Source organism: Chinchilla lanigera, unplaced genomic scaffold (assembly GCF_000276665.1).
Source record: "Chinchilla lanigera isolate Chin_1 unplaced genomic scaffold, ChiLan1.0 scaffold00034, whole genome shotgun sequence".
Classification (NCBI taxonomy): domain Eukaryota; kingdom Metazoa; phylum Chordata; class Mammalia; order Rodentia; family Chinchillidae; genus Chinchilla; species Chinchilla lanigera.
The window spans coordinates 11,488,243-11,509,375 of record NW_004955435.1 but is presented as its reverse complement, the minus strand read 5'-3'; the positions used below and the strand labels follow the sequence as shown (position 1 = coordinate 11,509,375).

Below are 21,133 nucleotides of genomic sequence, written 5' to 3'. Positions count from 1 at the left end.
TATGCGCTGTTATTTGTACAAGGGAATAGGAGAGTTCTTGATCTGTGCATTCTGAGCCTGGAGCTCAGTCAGTTCTTAGCAGATGACTCTTAGATGGACAGCTGGCTGGGCAGGTGGGTGGACAGGTAACTATGAAATGAATTTTTCTCATCGAAGAGTTCTCTGAAACTTCTGTTACCACTAAATCTCTGTCTGTTAGTACACTTCCCTTTTCTCTGAGTGTTTGACAGTTCATTCCTGTTCAGATACCGTCAAATAATCCTTCATGGCAAACATAAGCAACCCTGTGATTGTACCTGTTCTGAGAAACGGTCCAAGTCGCAAAGTGACATTTCTAGTTGCAGTGTCTTCGTATCAATTCATAATGTTCCATCTGCCCAGACCCAGGAGAGGCACTCAGGGCTGGCGGTATTAAAGGAGTTGAACTTCTGTCTGAGGAATATTAATGCTTCTCTCCAACATGTCTATGTTGGATAATCTCAGTTCTTTGGGATTATTAGTAGAGGGCACTTACGAAAGTCTTGCACTACAAGGAAGAGCTTAAGCATAGTAATAGAACACGCATGGCTGGACCACTGTGACTGAGGGTATTCGTGGTCTCACAGGAGGGCCTGAGGAGAGCCGCTGGCAGTCACTGTTCGAGTGCTCATGGAAGCTGATAAGTAGGGAAATGGGGCGGGGAGTATGACGGAGTAGCTCCACACTCAGAGCGTAAGATCATGGCCTTGCCATTGCCTAGTTGTGTTATCTTTGATAAGTCAGATAACCTTTTGGACTCTCCACTCCTTCATCTCTTTAAACATCAAAAGGCGTACTAATAAGGTAATTGCTGCTGGATGAGTTAAATCAGGTGACACTGCAGAATGATCAGTTATGAGCTTGTACGAAAGCAAATGCCTGGTAAACATTAGCTACTATTGCTTTCATTGTTGGATCCTGCTGTTCATCATCCATCGTATTAGAAGGGACCTAACTGTCAGGCAAGCCTTTTCCCTCTTTCCACTAATTCCATTTCACTTCCTCTTTAAATTTGCTACAAAATCAGTAGAAAAGTTTCAGTCTGTGTTCTGCTAAAACTTCAGAAGCTGCTCCTGGCTCCTGTATTTACTGAGTGATGGAGACCTAACTGCTGCCTTCTCTGTTTTAGTGAGACTCGTGTGGAAGATGAAGAAGATCTCTACGACTGTGTTTACGGGGAAGATGAAGGTGGAGAAGTCTATGAGGACCTGATGAAGGCAGAGGAAGCACACCAACCTGTAGGACTTGGGCTTGTTTCTAAATTACTCTGAGGACTCTATTAAGAAATTGATTACTTGCAAACCTAAAATTATTTCTGTAACCTCTGCTGGCATAGCCCTTGGTTTGTTTTCCCTTTGATTCCTTATAACCTTGCAGCTGTGACTTTTTTTTTTCCATTTGGAGCATGAAGTTTTACAGATCAGAACAAGCGTAGGGAATCTCTAGTCTGATCCTTTAATTTTACTAGTAAGGAAACACATGATCTGGGAGGTGAATAGCTTGCCCCCGGCAGAGTGGCCAAAGAATATAATTTGAAGAATCATGAAATTACATGGTTGTACAAGTAAATCTCTTACAAAGTAGGTACATTTTTTTCTTTTAAATGTACTGCCAAGTAAAATACATGTCTTCTCTTGTGTTAGGTGTTATCATGAGGAGCTATTCCTTTGTAAGTCTCCTGCCTTTTTACTATTTCGTAAACTTAGTTTTGGATACTGTCATTTGGGCCCTCAAAGCTCTATCTGCTGCGAATTGTATCTAGAGCATTCAGAAAGAATTACTTTGAGCAATCCATCTGTAATTTGAAATCTAAAAGTCAGTGATTAGATTTTTATCAACATATTCTTTATCCTGAAGACTTTGCCTCATCAGCTGATGATTTAGGTTCTTCTGTACTTTGATGATCTGGCTCCATTCTGTCTCTGCCTTTCCCTTTAATAAAGGGCTGGTGAGCGTCTAGTCCACACTGGGGAGCAGTAGCTTATATGAGGTGGAAACAATCACCCACCTGTGCTTGGGAAATATAATGAATGTGTGTGTTAACCCACTGCGGGAGCTGACAGGCTGCCTCTGGCAGCATTTTCAGAGTGATTTTAGGTGACAGAGTATCATCTGCACCTCCTGCAGTTGTCATCTGCTTTGGTGTCAGCAGATCCTTCCGTGTCTCCCCCGGGGGCAGCCTTCACTCGGCTGACAGCACTGGCTTACCTGGGACAGGGTTAATAGGAACAATAATTTAGATATAGCGCCTTTCCTGAGTTCCTGGCTAGAGGTAAAAGTGCTTTCCATGCTTCTATCTTATTTATAACTTCTTGTATTTGGTTCTGTAGTTCTGTTTTATGGAAGAGAAAACTGAATCTCAGAGAAATTAAATAACTTGTTCATAGTTAACAGGCTAATAACAAGCCAATCTTCGAACTCAGCTTCATCTTATCCCAGAATCTTTTATTTTAATACTATACTCAACGAACTCCAATCTTAAATACTTAGGTGTTAGTGTCGAAAAAAATATTTTGAAGATTCTCACTTATCTTTTTAACATTGTTGCAGTTAGTTCTGTAGCACGTGGGAAATATACTGTATATTAAGGAAATTCTTTTTTTATTATTAAGGGAATTCTTACACAATTTGTATTTCCCAATTCATTAACATTTTTAATAAGAGCTGTTTTACTTGAATATAATGTCTATACTCAGAAGCTTACTTTTAATCACCTAAAATTTTTTCAACTATGTTGGTTATATTTTATAAAGTACAGCACAAATACAGTTAAATATGACTTTTGGTATATGCTTTTATTAGAATGAAAAGTTAAAGAAAATCAGTAATGATTTTGATTTCTCCCCATCTCCTACCAGACAGATTAATATATGAATTTATTAAATAATTTTATTTTTATCATTCTAACTGCAGAAATGTCAAGAAAATGATATACGAAGTTGTTGCCTAACAGAAATTAAACAGACAGAAGAAAAATATACAGAAACTTTGGAGTCGATAGAAAAAGTAAGTCATCAGGTATTAATGCCAAAATACCCTGTAAGTAGTTAATATGTTAGATTCCCTCTTTCTGCAGAGTGTGTGTGTGTGCATGCCTGTGTGTATGTGTGCATGTGTGCATTCTGACTTGCATTTAAAGAACTTTGCATTTAAAGCCAAACATGGAAAGACAGCTCCCTATAGTCTCATTCATAGTTTTGGATCTAGAAAGTTGAATTCATAACAATAGAGAGTAGAATAATGGCTACCACAGCCTTGGTTGATTGGGGTGGCCATGGGGAGATGCTGGTAAAAGGATATATATTTGCAATTAGCAGAACAAATATTTAAAAAAAATCTTCATTCAGAGTAAGCAAATACATAGCAAGAGAAAGTAGCCAAGTGAATGTCTGGGGCCGGGGGCTGGTGGTAACATGAGTGGGTGTGGGCGGAGGACAGGTGGCGTGGAGAAGGAAAAACGAGGATGACTGCTGAAGGTTATGCACTTTTCATATGGTGATAAACACAGTTCAGAGTTGATTGTAGTGATGGTTGCACGGTTCTGTGAATGTACTGAGAACCACTGGATTACACACTTTAAATTGGGTGAATTGTATTTAATGTGAATTATATATCTTAAGTTCTTTTACAAAAAAGGAAAATGAAGATCTCAAAGCAAGTTTATTCATTCCACATCTATTTATTGATGGTAAACAACTGGGCCTGTTTTAGAACTGGTATACAACAGTAAACCAGACAAAACTGTGGATCCATGGCCATCCTGTATCATGGGCGGGTTTAGTATGGAAGTGTATAAGTGTGCCAGATGGTGTGGTAAGATCTCTGAAGAAAATAAGACAGGGGAAGGGGTAGAGGGGGTGCGGGGAGTGGCTGGAGGTATTTTATAGAATGATAATGGCAAGTTTCTGAGACAAGGTCATGGTGAAGCTGATGCCTGAGTGAATTTAGAGTATAAGCCACACACGTATCTCAGTGAGGATCATTCTTGGAGAAGCATCCTCAGATAGGAGAGTGTTCAGCTTGTGTCCCAGGGAAGGAGAGTGAGTGGGAAGTCAGCTGGTGGGCCGCCAGGTCACTTTGGGACAGAGGCTAGGGCATTTTGCGTGTTGATGGCACGTAGATCTTCAGCATTTCATTCTGGCTCTTGTAAAGCAGGATGGGAACTGGGAGAACATTGGGTGTTTGTAACAAGAGGACAAGAAGTAGTGGTATTGACTGAGTTGGTAAGGGATGGTCAGATGCTAAGTACATTTTAAAAGTAGAGCCAACTGAATTCGATGATGGATTAGATAAAAGATTTGAAAAAAGGAAGAAGCAAGGGTGACTGCTAGGCTTTGCCACGAGCGACTGCATGAATGGTGAAGACGGTTACTGAAATGGGGAAGGACAAGTCTGGGGGTCGTGAACCTGTGGGCATATTAAACTTGCAACACCTCTTAGACTTCCGGTGGGATGTATTAAGGAAGATGTTAGGCGCATGAGTCTGGCCTCAATGGGAAGAGTTGAATTGGCATAGAGATTGGATTTTTATAGTTGCACAGTGGAATTTAAAGCCATGGGACTAAGTGAGATCACCCCAGGGAATGCAAACTCTTAGGGAAGAGGTTTGAGGCCGCCCCTACGGACTCTCACACTTACAGGTTAGGAAAATGACAACCAGGAGAAAGTGTTTTAGGTTTAGTAAAAGAGATCAGATGTGAAGAGTTGTTTAGGAAGTGGAAGAGCAAATTGACGAGGGAGATACAGTGAGACTGTGTAGCATTACAGGCCCAGTTGAGATTTGTTGTCATATTTAAAATTAGACTATCAGTGTAGTCCATGCTTAACTTCTTAGACACAAGTGTAAAATAGGTGGCAAGCTAAATTTCACCAGGATTTGATTTTCTAGAAGAGCACAGGGAAACATGAGAGAGTAAGTGTGTGTACAGGGAAGCAATTCCAGTGATGGCTTAAGGAACGTAATCTGGGTAGGGAGGGAAGTGAAGGTGTGAGGAACGTAGTGGGGTCAATGGGCTGGTGGATCCAGGATGGCTACAGAATTCCCGTGCTGTCCATTTGGGAGGTGATGGTCCAAAGGTGCATGTTTGAGATTTCACTTACGAAGCGTATTTAGTTGTTTATAACATCTAAAGTGTGACCATGAGATTTGGGAGTTGAGCTAGACTAGGGCACAGGATTCCTGGATGACAAGGAAATGACAGGGTTGGATGTTGGAAGGATCACCTGCACAGATACTGAGATTGCCGGGAGTGGAAAAGGTATGCCAGGACACCAAAAAATTCAAGGAATGAAGAGAAATGATGCATAAATTATATGAACAGATTATTGACCTCAAGGATCTGTGATCTTCACAAAGCATTTTTGTAGAAGTCCTCGTCTCTCTCTAAAATGTTACCATTGGTTACCAGCCTGGCCAATAGTGTTCTCTTTCTTACTTTCAGAAGGAAATATTATATAAACCTTTTATTTTATACTTTAAATGTTTTAGTTTATATTTATGTCTGTAGATCTCTGGTCAAGTATAAAATCTTTTTCATAGTGAAAATAATTGCTACATTTTTGGAATTTATAATGCTGATGAGCAGTTGACTTTCAATAAAAGATGTTTGTTGATGAAAAACCATTATACAGATTAGGGCAAGTTATGCTTATTACTTCCTTCTTCTCTCCTACTAGTATTTCATGGTACCACTAAAAAGGTTTTTGACACCAGCAGAATTTGACTCAGTGTTCATCAACATTCCTGTAAGTAAAAATATGATAGTCAAGTTTGTGTGGCACTTGTGTAAAATATTCATTTTCTTAATGGGTTCCAGATGAATTTTCACCCTGTTTTTGCTTCTCAAGTTCTTGTATCATTATTTTCTTGAAAAACCGCTATATCTTCAGCCAACAGTCTGTCAGAGTGCATGCAGAACACAAATGGATAAGTACTATTCAAGTGTTATCCTTAACTCTTGTCATGAGGAGCGGGGCTCAGTTAAATCAGGAAGCAATCCTGGCTGCAGCTGGCGTTTCTCTTCTGGGGCTCCTGCTCTGTCCCACCTCCTTGCTGTGTTTCTTCTTGGGCCCTGGGACTTCAGTCCTTTTCATGCCTTCTCTTGCTGCTTTCTGCTTCCAGTTTTGTCACCCTTAACTCCTATTTCCAAAACTTTACTGCCCTATAATTTATTAGACTATTTTAATGGTAAAGTGGGAGGAGTTTTCCTGACAGTTACATAAATATTTTGAGTTTCACATCTTCTGACCATATTCTTACAGTTCTCAAAGTATTCTTGCTCAGAAATGTACAGTCAAGCTAAATGCTATCCCAAGTAGGTACTGCTAGGCAAGATTCAAGTTCTTGACCTTTAGAATTTGGTTTACACACACACACGGACACATGCCACAAGCTCGTGCACACACATGCACACGCACACACACTTTTATCTATAGGCTTTCTTGTATCACCTGAGAAAGTCCCTTATATTTTGATTCTGTTGTGTTCTGTGTTGCTGAGCACCAGATGATAAACTCTGGCATATGTTCTTTGTATCAGTTGCCCACATGAAGACATTCTCACTGATTCGTCACATAAGTAAATGAAGTGCTTACAATACTAGATGAAAGTTTAGCATAAAACAAAGTGCTCAATCTAGCAAATCGAGGTCTTAAACTACTTAAGTATGGTCACTATAACTTACAACTCATTTGATACTCTGTGTTTTTATGGCTTTCCCATGCTCCTCAGCAAAATGACAGCACCAATAAATATGTTCATGTTCGGTTTCCACTTTACTAAGGAGAAGGTGTGCTTGGTATACCCCAAGACACATAGGAAGAGATACCATGAGTCAAATTTCTTCCTATTACTGAAATGTATTTCCTGGCTGCTGAAAATGCCTTGCTTATGAGGACAAATGTGAAATTCTGACTTTTGAGTTGCTTTAGTAAATTGTCTGGTACCATTTATTTGCTTCTTATTTAGGCTGTTAGTTTTCTGGCTTCAAGTAATTTAGTCTGATTATTGTTAGCTTAACACCAGGACACCACTAATTGACCAAGTGCAAATCTACATTTCTGTGTCCCAAGGACATGAATTATTACTTTATTCTGTCAATAAAACATTAAGCACTTAGACAGTTTTATTTAAAAATTTACAGTGATTGTAAAATGAGAAAGCTGTAAGTATTTTTACACAAGAAATAAATTTTCCTTTAATAACTGAGGAGATAATTTTTCTCACCACAGGATACGACATTTCTAGTCAGATCTGGATTTGCTATTTCCCACACACACGTCTCGCTTTCCTTCTGACTCCCTTCCCATTTTCTCTTCAATCCTTCACAGTTCTCTCCTTTTCTTTGTGTCTTTTCCTTTCTCTCCTCTCCTTCAGCCCCTTCTTCCTCCTGAATCCTTCCTCTTCTCCCTTCTTGAATGGTAGCAAGTTTATATGTTTACGAGTAACAAGTCTGGCAATACTGAGATACTTGGGGTGTACATTTTGGTTCTGATTCTTACTTTTCTTTCACATTGCTTTCTTTTCTAAGGAACTTGTAAAAGTTCATCGGAGCTTAATGCAAGAAATTCATGATTCCATTGTAAATAAAAACGACCAGAACTTGTATCAAGTTTTTATTAACTACAAGGAAAGGTAATGTGTGAATTTAAAATTTTGTGTGTATTAGTTTGGAATTATATGAAGATTAGTATTAAAATAAATAGTTCTTGCTACTGTTTATTGGAATACTCCCTGTGCATGTGAATACAGGACAGTTCATCTCAGGGTAGTAGTTTGAGCTTTCTATGTGATTTCAAAAGAAAAGGACTCAGTGTACTGCCCAGACTTCTGCAAATCAAAAGGCTGAGATTCACAGGCCAGTCACTACTGAGTGGTGGCTTGTCATTTTAATTAGTCCCCTATTCCTTATTTGTAAGTATTGAGAGTAGATTAGCTGGTACCAAATGCTTCTTCCAACTCTGATATTTTATGATTTTCCATTGTGGTGCATTAAATTCAGAGTTTTACAATTCACAATTTCCATTGTGGTGGAATTCACAATTTTACAAATTCCACAGTTTCCATTGTGGTGCATTAAATTCAGAATGAAAGTCCCTTTCCCTTACTGAGTTACAAAAGATCTCCTGAGTGACTCATATGAATTTGGAGTATCAAGAGATTTTGCTTAAAATATAATGTTCTCTCAATTGAAATCAAGCAGCATAACTCCTAGTACTAAGCGGTGGCTAATGAATTGCTTTGTGCAGCTGCTAGGTAAATATTAATAATTTAGTAGTAGTTTTCCTTAGTGGGGAGTTAAAAGAAAGAGTAAAACAAACAAGCTTTTTGTAAAAAATCTGCAATACAGAGGTATTATCCCTTAAGTGGGCTAAGAATGTGTACAGTATGAGTTCTCTTTCACCCTGCACAATTCAAGCCTCCCCTTCCCAGTTTTCAGATGATGCATGTTCCTTAAAAGAGGATAAGGAACAGAAAGTTTGTTAATCAGTAGAATCATAGTGATTCCAATAAAATTGTAGTTGAAAATAAAACTTCTGAGTAAACACAAAAAAGTTCATCTGTAATGAGTTAAAAAGATGTTTTTTTGGTACCAGGAATTGGACTTGGTACCTTGCACTTGCCAGGTGGGCGCTTGTACCTCTGAGCTGTATCCCTGGCCCCAAAAGTTTTTTTATTGAGATATGTGTGCATGTACTCAAATAACATTAACAGTCATCATGACAGACTGTAAAATCTACCTGCCATAAAAATAAATATTTTGAGTTAATTCTAATCAAATTTGGAACTAAGAATGAGTCTTTATTGCTACATGTATGAGTGGCCCTCATGCTGTGATTGTGTGTGTGGTGTGTTGAAAATGAACTTCTGCTTTCATTCTTTCTAATTATAGTTCAAAAGAGGTGAAAAGTCTGCCTCTGTTTTTTTTCCACTGCTCCCTGCTTCCTGCTTTTGACCTCACAGATTTCTTCCTCTCTTTCACTTCAGATTGGTTATTTATGGGCAGTACTGCAGTGGAGTGGAGTCGGCCATCTCTAATTTAGATTACATTTCTAAGACAAAAGAAGATGTGAAACTAAAATTAGAGGTAATTGTGCTTTTTTGGTTGTTTATGATATATGCAAAATAAACTTAAAAAGCCACATAGTCCTCTTCCTGATTAATGCAACAGTACATTTGTCTCTGTATTCTAAATGTAATTTTATGTCATTTATATAAAATACTTTAATAGTTCTATAAAGTAAGATGGTAGTAACAGTAGCAGAATTTAACTTTTATAACCTTCCAATTTTTATTTTAAAGAGAATAAAAAATAACAAAATAGCAGCATAGACAAAAACAAAATGACATAAAAACAATAAAAATGATACAGGATTTCAAAGCAAAATGATAGGAATTAACAGTAGTTGTTGTATTACATATTGTGATCTTCAACGAAGTTGCTCAGATATTATCTCCTTACAAGACTGTGTCAGAGACAATACAGTTAAGTTTCTCATCTTATTACTGAGAAAGCTGAGGTTCAGAGATTTTGAGTAAATTATACAGGGTTACGTAGGCAGTAAGAGATCTAGGCTGGGTAAGAGCATGTGTATGTAGATTTTTTTTTTTTTTTTGCTACCAGGAATCGAACTCATGACCTTGTGCTTGCCAGGCAGGCACTTATGCCACTGGCCTTGTATGTATATTTAAAATGTTTATGAAAAATATAACACATTAGGGATAGACGTGTAAAAATAGAAGACATTTAGAGGAAGGTGGATACAGAAGGCATGGGTGTTGCCCAAAAGGATGAGAAGATGAACATGAGAATAATAAGCCCGTGCCTGTGTGAGGAGCTCTGGTCAAGGGCTTGGTGGGTAAGATGGAGTGGTCACTGCAGAGGGAATAGATGGCAGTGGGAGATTTATCTGAAAGGTGCTGTCTGAATGAGGTCACTGAGGAAGGTGGTGCACTTTGGCAGATGAGGTTGCATGAGGACATTCTGGAAGAATTGGTGTCTTGACCAGACAGACCATTGAGGGACGTTTGAGATTAGCAAGCTGATCAGTGTAAATATAGCACATAGTCACACTGGAAACAAGCTTGAAAATGTGTTAAGTCATAGAATTTGTACATCATATATGTTTTTTCACCAAGGAGTGTAGACTTTCAAAGAATACTTGAAAAATCAATTTTCTATAAATTATCACCTTAAATGGTTTATTACTGTTTTTGGATTTTCGTAAATTTTAGGTAGAGGAATGAGGTCAACTCTTAAATGACCTTGTATAGCTTTTTTTAAAAGCTCTTTAGTAGCCCTTTTCTTTTTGTTTAGTTTATTAGTGAAGTCAGTTGCTGAGCAAGGGAAAAGAGGCAGACCGTTTTCAAATCAGAATCTTCTCATTGTTTTGGTGTATCTGGCGTGGTGTCATAACTCCCGAATCCCACAAGGGGAAGCTGTTTAAAGCTGAAGAAGCTTGAATGTTAGCAAGTCACCAAGTAACTACTAAATCTATGTGATGGATCTTTTCCCTTACGTTTTACTGTTTCCTGATGGTGTTATTCTTAAGGCTTGAGATGGTAGTCACCAGTAAATGACATCCTTCTAGTATTGTTAACAAAAAGGATTCCTGCTTCTCCTTAGAGAACAGAAACTTATTAAATGCCTTCATTCAAAGTAAGATATAGTAAAGCTTTACAACTCACAGAACTAGTTCCTAGTGGAACAACTACTACAGCAGTTTTTCTGAAATAAAGCTGTAAAGTTGTGGTTCGAGATAGGAGACAGCAGGTTGTCGATCAAACCAACATGCCTTATTGAATGGTTGTTCTTCCTTCTATCAGAGTCAGTGTCAGAGTTCTGCCCAGTGACCACACTCTGGGACTCCAAGCAGTTTGTGTAGTCACTGTCTGTCTTAGTTGGAATAAAAGGCCTCAGGCTGAGACTAAAAGACTTTGGGTGGGGTGCCTCAGTGTACAGGCCCCCCTTCTGCCCATGGGCCTGGCTTGAAGTGCCGTATTAGTTAGTGCAGCATTTTAACAAATACTCTGTGGGAGCTATCTGCTTTAAGCCTCACTGTGGTGGAGGGAAAGCTGCCTTCTTTATGCCTTTTGTTTTGTGGTTATTTTTGTTCTTATCGATTTTTTTTTTTCTTCTCTACTTTGGAACCAAGATAGCATAGGGTGGAGCTTGGGGGAGAGTTACAGATTTTCCTTATCTTGCCTGGTGGGTTTGAGCCCACCTCATTTTATTTTCTTTTAAATTAAAACTGAGTTTAGGCTAGGTGAGTGAGTGGAGGTTTCAGGAGAATTATTTCTATCCTTTATTTACTTTCAGTGCCAATAAGGATTTTATACTTCTGGCTTGAGACCCCGGTTGTAGCTCATGCGAGTAATGTTGGTTTCTTTACTTTCTGAATTAATCTGAGTAAAGGAACTGTTTTCATTGCCCGACAGTTTTAAAGAACTTCTGTAACATCGTCATTTTTAAATGTATGTCTTTCTATTACTGGCACTCTGTTGGAATGGAATGCATAAGAAGTGTAAGCTACAACTTGTATTTCGAGAACCTTAAAATGCAGTGCAGGAGATAGGGCTCACTTATTATAATAATGACAGTTTAACTTCCTACTTAAAACTCGTGATCCAGAACTCTCCAATTTGTAGAAGCCAGAAATAAGTTGCAGTGGTTATCCTTCCAGTGAACCACAGGAATTGATAGGATACAAGGTAACATGTCAGAATGGTTCCTTAGTTAATTTTACCTAAGATCTATAGTCAAATATGTTCAGTAAGTCATTATGTTCATTGGATTTAATGGTGTTTACTTTGTAGCTGCTGATACTGTATCTTTCAAGGTGCCAGAAAAGCTACGTATGAGCAAAGGAAAAATAAATTTTGAAAAAAAAAAAAAAAAAAAAGTATTTTCTTAAGCACACCTCTTTCCATAAGCTGGAAAGTGTTTGGTTGGATATGCAATTGTGTAAACATTTCTGACTTATGAGGCTGCTCACAGATAATTTTGTATAACATTTTATTGTTGAATACCACCAAATATACATGGGAAATGGTAAAATCAGAAAAGTGACTTGTCCAAGATGATACGGCCAAGAGTTGCCACACCTTGGCTTTAAAACTCATGCTTCCACACTTCAAAGTAATTTCCTCCAAGTCACAGTTACTTGTCAAAAGAGTAAAGAAGTCAATACTATTTTAAAGTAAATTTTAAAGAAGGACATGATATTTAAAATCCGAGGGTTTTAGGGGGCTGGGGATATGGCTCAGCGGCACAGCACCTGCCTGGGAAGTGCAAGGTTGTGAGTTCAATTCCTGGTACCAAAGAAATAGGAACTCTTCTCTACTGCTGGTGTGAGTTAAGACTGGTGAAACCACTGTGGAAATCAGTTTGGAGATCCCTCAGCAAACTAGGTCTAGAGGTCCCATTCAACCCAGCTATTCCCCTTCTGGGTATTTCCCCAGAAGATCTGAAAACATCATATCACAATGATATATGTGCACCCATGTTCATAACAGTGCAAATTGTAATTGCTAAAGCAACCCAAAGTCCATCCACTGAGGAATGGATAAAAAAAAATTGTGGTACTTTTATATAATGGAATATTACTCAGCTATAAAGAAAGATAAACTCGAGGCTTTTACAGATAAATGGTCACAACTAGAGACCATACTCATAAGTGAAATAAGTCAGACCTCCATGTGTAAGCAACATATTATCTCAGTAGTGTAAGAACCTGAAAGAGTGAATAAAAATTAGGAGGTATGACAGACATTGTGAATGCTCAAAAGTAAAGAGCAAGTGGGATTAAGGAAAAGGGAAAAGAAAGAAGGGGAAATTATGTATGTATGTATATACAGGATAGCTAACATAGTTGTACTACCGACTTCTATGGCTTTACTGAAAGGAACAGTTAATGATTACTTATTTGATCCATCTTGCATGTCTCTATCTGTTTTCCTGAGCAACCACTTTGAAGATATCAATATGTAACAGCAACAACCACTGTTAATTTCCTGTCACCTAATCTGTAACTCTGTATTGTTTGTATTATTCTTCTGCTATTTTATGAATGGATCTGTTTGTTAATGTTTTCCTTCTTTTATTTTTAAATAAATTTAAAAACAAGATAAAAGTTCAATAGTAAAATCCAAGGGTTTTAAAAACATGAGTACAGTAGTGGGCTTATAGTTTAGCAAGTTTTCATACTCAGCTCTTCAGTTTTATTCAGTTTAATAAACGTTAAACATCAGATTCTGAAGAGACTTCAGGGACAAGTTAAAGACTTAGAGGTTATGTCGGAGATGATACTGTGTATAACGATAACTAAACAACCCCAAAGGCACACAGACAGAGAGGAGTGGGGAGGGAGAGACAGAGACAGAGAGAAGCATGAGAACACAGTTTTACTGAAATTATTTCAAAAGGCCGAGAAGTAGAGTTCTAAAAGAGGGTGGCGGATTTTGCTAGAGGCAGGAAAAAGCACAAGGCGTTTGGGTACAACTGAATGAACCCGTCCGAGGCTCAGGGTCAGCTTGCAGAGCGGGCGCCTGTCCTTGGTGTCTGTCCATAAGCCCGACTGGCAGAAGATAGGGTTGTGAGAGTCTGAGGAAGACCCTGGATAGCAAGAGGTAGTAATTGTCATTCGTGTAGTAGTTCTGTTTGAAATGCTACAAGAAGAATTACTAAGGAAAAGAGAAAAAAAGCTTTATTGAAAATGGTTCTGCTTGTGGACTGGGCAACTTTTAATGTTCATGACTTCTCTTGAGAAAATTAACAAAACATTTTTAAAAAACATGTCCTTAGGAATGTTCCAAAAGAGCAAATAATGGGAAATTTACGCTTCGGGATTTGCTTGTGGTTCCTATGCAGCGTGTTTTGAAGTACCATCTTCTTCTTCAGGTACGCGACTTCACGTTGTTTGCTTACTGTTCATTTACTTGTTCAACAAATAGCGTGTGAAACACCAGCTGTGTTGCCTGTGCTCTGTAGGTTAGGTCCCATCATCCTCTGATTTTGAATTTTATGTGGCTGTACAGAGATGTTCAAAGTAGCTTTACATCTTTTCTTTTTAGCAAAGATGACTCTGTATTTGCCACACGGTCACATTTTGTCTCTCAAGTGGGACTGGCTAAAGCATAAAAAGGAAAAAGTAAGGCAAAACAGAAATATCCCTTCAACCAAGTTTTCTCTGGTGAGCAGTGATCATTTATTAGGGCTTCAATGCACCCGAGTTTGTGCAGATTAGTCGTATTGGACCCTTAGCCTTACAACAAAAAGCAAGAAGATTGTATCACATTCTGCACTGCTTTCTACGGTGCTAACTTGTAATAAGACTACATCTATTTTGAAGAGATTCTAGTTATAGATAACCCACAAAACTTATGGTTTCCACGGTTCATCCTCTAATGAGGGTGGAGAGTCTTATAAATTTAATTTGATAGCTATACCAGGAGACTCATTAGTTCTGCTCCAAAGAAATGTCTTACTGTATTAGTCTGTCAACTTTGCTGATGCTTGTGAAATGTCATTTTAAAAAGATCTACTACCTGTATGTGAAATATAATTTTGAGTGTGCTGTGTTTTGTACATCTTGTATATTAAATTTCTTGAACTGTAGCCACACAATTATTAGTCATCTCTATTTTTGTTCTACTGAGAAATCAGAAAAATTCAAACCCTGATTATTCCTTAAAAATGCATTAAAACATTTATGAGACCTAAACTCAAAGCAACTTAATCAAATTGGGTTTTATGAAAGAATAATAAGGAAGACTCAGGCAGTCAGCTTCCAAGGCGCTAGGGAACTAAAAACATGTCCAAAACAAGATAATAATTTATTGTGTAACTTAAATGCCATCAAATATTGATTTTGGAGAATTTAGAAGGTGCCATTTTCAAGGAATATCTGTTTTGGTCCCATAGGATTTTGCACGGATTTACAAAACTATAAAACACAGCTATCCTTTTTTAAAACTCATTGAACTTTCCCCCCGAATTTCTCTTGGTTTGTTTTATATTTTAAGATTATATTTAGTTCTCCGGTGAGTTTTTAAAATAGGAAAACTTTTATTTTGGGTACTACATATAGATAGAATGCTAGAAATATTTTTCTGTCTCAAAATAGTGTAAAATAAAATTTGTATGGTGTCTAGACATTTTTTTTTAACAAATCTGGTTATAAATTTTCACATTTTCTATGTGCTACTACACTTCCGTGGGGAAATCACTTTTGAAATGCTTGATGATTTGAAATCACAAGTTTATAAAACTTAGAATATTTTATAGTGATGTGTTAGAAACTTTAAGAATAATTTGCTATTTTCACTTAACAAAGTAAGAGTAAAAATAGAAATTAAAGAACATACTTTTGACCGATTTTTACACTTAGCGGGTTCTTGATCTGTCGGTCTTGCTTAAAACAGAAAACACTACTGGCGCTGAATTCAGTAAAGATATTTTGGATGGTTCCCCTGTGTTAAACACAGTATTAGACACCGTATGACAGCTCTTACACTGGTAAAGTTCACCGTTTAGGAGGGAAAAATGAAATATGTGTCAAGTGTAACACAGGGTGATAGATACATAGAAGAGATGTAAGTGATACAAACGAACGTCTCTAATTATGCTGAAGGAGGCTGGGGAACTGGGTAGACTCCTCAGCTTCCCAGAGGAGTGATCCTTGATTTGATCTTTGAAAGATAATAAGAGTTTGTTAGGTAGGTCAGTAAATAAGAGCGTTCTAAAAAAAGAAAATGGTATTTCTTATGGGAGTTAGATATCAGCATGTGTTTTGAGAATATGTTTAGTAGGAATAGAATGTATGCTGTTGAGTAGACATGGACAGCGAGAAGTTGAGAGAGGTGTGCGGAACTGGGACCATAAGGAGCCTGAGCATCACAGAAGTCCAGATGGGTAGAGAGGCTCTGATTGAACCGATGCCAGTAGCGTGAAGAGAAGTCCAGCAGAAGACTGCTATATTAACCTATTTCAAAATGAGAGAGGAGCTGAACCTAAGTATTAGCTGGGGGGATGGTTTCCAGGAGCCAGGGTAAAAGTACCAGCGGGACACAGTGTGGGAGGGGTGAGCGCAGAGTTTGGGGCACATTTCGGGTTTTGGCTTAAGTGATTACACTGATGGTAATGCCATTATTCAGTCAAACATAAATGGCAAGAAGAGTGAATGTGCCTTAGGTTGCGGGTGTGTTGGATCTGAGGAACCTGGAGATACCCAGGTCGAACTGTTTAGTTGGGTATTTGAGTCGGAGACTTAGGCATGAATGCTGGTGAGCACACTGGAGAGTGACTGCCTCATTAGGGGACAGTTGACATCATAACAGTTGTTGCAGTAGGATTTGTGGAGTTTGTAAACTAAGAATAAGAGAGCATAGGGTGAAAATCTAGGGAGTTAAAACCTTCTGTGGTGCAGATTAAGAGGAAACTATGAAAGGCGAAGGAATAGGCAGAAATTTAGGAATTGTAAAGAAACGAGAACCACAGGGACAATAGAGCATCCTGGTGTCCCTGAAGTGAAGGGCGATTTGGTCATCAGAATCAAAGCCTGTGGAGAATTCCTGTGTGATGGTGTGTGAAAGGGACCGATTCAGTTAACATGAGGAAAGTTGTCATAATTGGGGCTCAGCTTAGAGTAACAGTGGGGGCAGTGAAATCAGAGTTGTCTGTGAAAGGAAAGTACTTGCAAGTACATTGCATGTTCTTTTGCTGTCTGGTTTGTCTTCTTGCAGTTTGATGCGTTGGATGAACACACAGCCTAGTTTCATTAAGTTTATCATATCGTTGAGAGTATGATAATAAGGGTCATTCGTTCATTCATTCATTCACGCATGCATGCATTTGGCGATACTGAGATTTGAACACAGGGCCTTCACATCCCCAGCCCTTTCTGTTGTTACCTTTTATTTTGAGAGATGGTCCAGCTAAGTTGCCCAGATTGGGCTTGGACTTCCTGTATTCCTGCCTCAGCCTCCCAGAATGCTGAGATTACAGGCTTGTGCCATCACACCTGGCTAAAAAATGTTTTATGACTTACGTGTCAGTTTTGATTCAATGAAAGTAGCTCAGTACTAACCTGTATCTGTCCCACAGGAGCTCGTCAAACATACCACTGATCCTGTTGAAAAGGCAAACCTGAAGCTGGCTCTTGACGCTATGAAGGTAAGGCAAATGTGTCAGTACCTTATTTGTGTTACTATATTCTAGCCTACAAACAGTAGAATTATAACTGTTAATGTGCGTATATCCCACACATTTATTTTTGGAGAGGAAAATAGTATAACTTTTACTGGCATCGATATTCTTGCATGGATTGAATTGTAGGACAAAAGCACATAAATCCAAGAGGTGTATTAAAATACTTTTGTACAAGTTTGCCAACTTTTATAACTACCCAGAATAGTTGAATAACTGGTTTTATTTCATATTCGTTTTTAGAAAACTGCTGCTTTGTGTAAACATTAGGTCAGTGGGTGGCTTCAGAAATACCTGTGGGACTCATTGTCCTCAGTTGAGCTTGTCTACTGGGTTTACCTATGTGGGTGCTGTCTGTATAGCATATGAGTCAATCTCAGCTTGTATTTATATTTTCAGTGAAATCTGACAAATCAAGAAACAGGAAAATAAAAGACATTTTGAACATATTACTGAATATGTAAAATGCCAGTTTCTACATAACTTTGAAAAAAACTAATATTTGCCTGTAACTTAAAACAAAAGCAAATATTTGTTCTTTAAAGCAAAATAATATGACCAGGCTCAGAGAAATGTATAATCACCTACTCAGTGTCAGTACTGGCTTTGCTGTTGAGCCGATTTTAATATCACTACCAGGAAACATCACACAAGTATTTGCTATTTCAACCATGGTCATGTGAGGTTTCTTACTTGTAATGAAGTCATTATTGGACGCAGCCTATTTAGGAGGAATTTGGGAACTGTTTGTGTAGAGCTGTGTTCTTCCTGTTGCAAATGAATTTAAGGTGGAGAAAAAGAAAAACCTCACAAAACAGAGAATCTGGAGCACAGGTAATAAAAATAGCCAGTTACAGTATGAGAACATTAGGTAATGTTTCCTCAAATACAAGAAAAGCCATTTTAAAATAGGTGAAGGCCCGTGAAAAACATGGGCGGCGTTTTTTATTCACCTTGGTTCAGTTTTTTGCTGTTTAGCTCTTACCTGTCCTTTGTTTCTCCTTTATTTTTTAAAATTCAACCAGCCCCTCCTTGACTGAACGTTCTCAGGAACTAATAAGGTGCAGAAACGGGTCTTGCTTAGGTTCGTGGTATAAAATTTAGTTACTTTTGGTCTCCCTGCCAATCGTTCATTCTTGCCTTTAGTCCAACCTGAATAAAAATGTAATTCTTTCAAGGTCAGGTGGATCTCCTCCTGCTGACCTAGTTTCCGCGTTGCTGCTCTGCACAGCAGCAGATTGTGTTTTTGTTTCTTCACTTCAGGCAGCGCCATCCTCCCTGCGCTCAGGGCTGTGGTAAATGACAACCCTTCAGTCTCCCCAGCTGGACTCTGGGACATTTTTTAATTGTTGCTGACATGCAGCTTTGATTGATGGGATGTTCATTTTGTTGTTGTTGGAAAGTTACGGTAGTTACTTTTACCTCTCGTGGAACTAACGATGCGTTTTCCTTCAGAGCAGTTTGCGTCTCTCCTCTAATCCTATTGTGCCTTCCTTCGCACCCTTCCCTTTGTGCTTTAGGACTTGGCGCAGTATGTGAATGAAGTGAAAAGAGATAACGAGACCCTGCGTGAAATTAAGCAGTTCCAGCTGTCTATAGAGAATCTGGTAGGTGACTATCTTTCCTCCAGCTCCCCCCACCCCCATATGGGGGGAACATTCTAAGAGCTGCTGTTGAAGTAAAGATGCACTTACCTTCAAGTTTCTGTCGTTTGTCTGGGTTTGCTCCCCTAAGCCCTCTGTTGGGCGGCAGTCAAATGGATGCGTAGTGGCCCCGTTGCTCGTCACTGTCCAGAGACGTTTACCGTTGTTGGTGTCTCTCCCTCTCATGCTCTGCCTCTTCTGTAGTCTGAATTCCAAACACTGGAGCCCGCCTTCGTCTTCTCTTGCCCTCAGCCCCTACATACTCAGTCCACGTGGGTTCTTCTGTGTACCAGAAACGTGGCTTGGCCAAGCCTGCACCTGTGCGGAAGGGGGTCTCCTGACTGAAGGGACAGGCAGAGGAGAGCTCTAAACTGTCAGAGTGAGGTTAGAGCTGTCATCGTGAGAGCTGCCCCTGCAGACGTGACAGGAGGTTCTCGTTTAGATAGGACAAGCTAGAAAAAGCCGTCTGGATCATGTTTCATTTGAATTAGAACCTAAGAGATCAGAGGTCACAGGAAGTTCTTGGGGTGCAGAGACCCAGGTGGAAGTCTCAGCAGGTGACACGGCCGCCCTCCCGCTGCAGAGGCCTCCAGCCGTGCTTCCCTTCCAGCTCCTCAACACACACGTCACCTGCTGAGACTTCCACCCAGATCTCCCAGCAGCCTCTGGTGATCTGTCCATATAATAAAAGTTCTAAAATCCGGTCGCTCGGTTCACCCTCTTTCCTCGGCTCGTCAAGGTTCTGGTGCTGCCATTATTCAGTCAGCATTCCTTAGGCGTCTTTAAGACCCTTCATTATCTGGCTTTAAGCTGTTTTCCTCAACTCAAGCCAGCAGATGATTGCCCATCATGTTTTGTATCAACTGTATTTTATATTGTGGATATTCCGTTGTATTTATTATAAAGTCTCCAGCTTGCAATTTCTGCCTTTAATTATAATCACCTCGCAGAGCCTAGCAGTGGTGGCGAACCTTGTAACGGTACAAACAGCCCACTGCAGCACAGGTGCCAAAGGTTCGCCACCGCTGGCCTAGATTATCTTTGCTGTTATTCCCTATAAAATTCCTCCAAGGTTCAGCTAATATAAATCCCTTTTCCTAATCTCTCATTATCCCTTTCTGTTTGGAATTCTGTAGCATATTCCCTGGACAGCTATGTAGCATTAAAACTTGTACTAAAATATACGCATATTAAATTTACCATTTTAAATGGTAAACGTAGCATTAAGTGCCTTCACAGTGCTGTGAAACCATTGCTGCCATCCATCCCAGAGCGCTCATTCTGCACAGCAGGAAGTCCGCGCTCATCACGCAGACTCCATTTCCTCCCGCTCAGCCCTTGGCAGCCACCGTCCACCTTCACTGTACCAAGGTGGCCATGACCGCGTCAGGTGCCTCACAGAGATGTGATCACACAGTTCTTCTTTTGTGACTGATTTTAGGTACCTTAATGTCTTCAGGGTTTATCCGTGTTGTAGCATATGACAAAAATTTCCTTTTTCTTTCTAAAATTTCTGTCTTTTAAAGTCTGAATAATACACGATGGTGTGTGTAGTCCCCCATGTTTGTGTATGTGTACATCGCTTGTGCAGCCATCCATGCACATTTGGGTCACTTCTTTCAACCCTAGTGAGGGATGTATGTAGGAGTGTCAGTATCTGTTCCAGAGCCTGCTTCACCTTCTTTTGGTTATGTAGCGATAAGTAGAGTTTCTTGATTATATGGCAATTCTGTGTTTAAATTTTTAGGAATTTCATACCGCTTTCCATAACAGCTACATCATTTTTTATTCCTGTTACAAATGAATGGGGGGGGGTCCATTTTCTGCGTGTTTTTACCAGCACTTGTTCAGTTTTGGTTAATATATATATTTTTTTATAAATGGATGTCCTAATGAATGTAAAATAGTGTCCCTTTGTGGTTTTGACTTGCATTTTCCTAGTCATTGATGATATGGACATTTTTTCATGTGTTCATTGGTTGTTTGTATATCTTTTTTAGAGATATCTATTCAAATGCTTTGGCCATTTTTGAATCAAGTTGTTTTCTTTTTCTTGAAGTTGTAGTTCTTTTTCCTTTTTTTTTTTTTTTTTTTTGGTTCAGGGTTTCACTGTGTAGAGCAGAATGGCCTTAAAAACTCACTTTGAAGCTCAGGGTGGCCTCGAACTCACAGCGATCCTCCTGCCTCAGCCTCTCCGAGGATTACAGCCCTACACTGCCACAACTGGCCTGAATTTGTAGTTCTTTACATATATCCCACCTACCAGTT

General features: G+C 39.1%; 1 protein-coding gene across 1 annotated transcript in view; it reads left to right on the top strand.

The window, feature by feature from the left end:
* Vav3 (vav 3 guanine nucleotide exchange factor) overlaps positions 1–21,133 on the top strand; it is a 272,134-nt gene that overhangs the window by 89,668 nt on the left and 161,333 nt on the right. The window contains exons 4-11 of the mRNA XM_013516527.1: positions 1,148–1,256; positions 2,932–3,024; positions 5,695–5,763; positions 7,548–7,651; positions 9,005–9,104; positions 13,821–13,916; positions 17,121–17,189; positions 18,743–18,829. Of these exons, the coding sequence (XP_013371981.1) occupies positions 1,148–1,256; positions 2,932–3,024; positions 5,695–5,763; positions 7,548–7,651; positions 9,005–9,104; positions 13,821–13,916; positions 17,121–17,189; positions 18,743–18,829 (727 nt within the window). The remainder of the gene's footprint in view (positions 1–1,147; positions 1,257–2,931; positions 3,025–5,694; positions 5,764–7,547; positions 7,652–9,004; positions 9,105–13,820; positions 13,917–17,120; positions 17,190–18,742; positions 18,830–21,133) is intronic.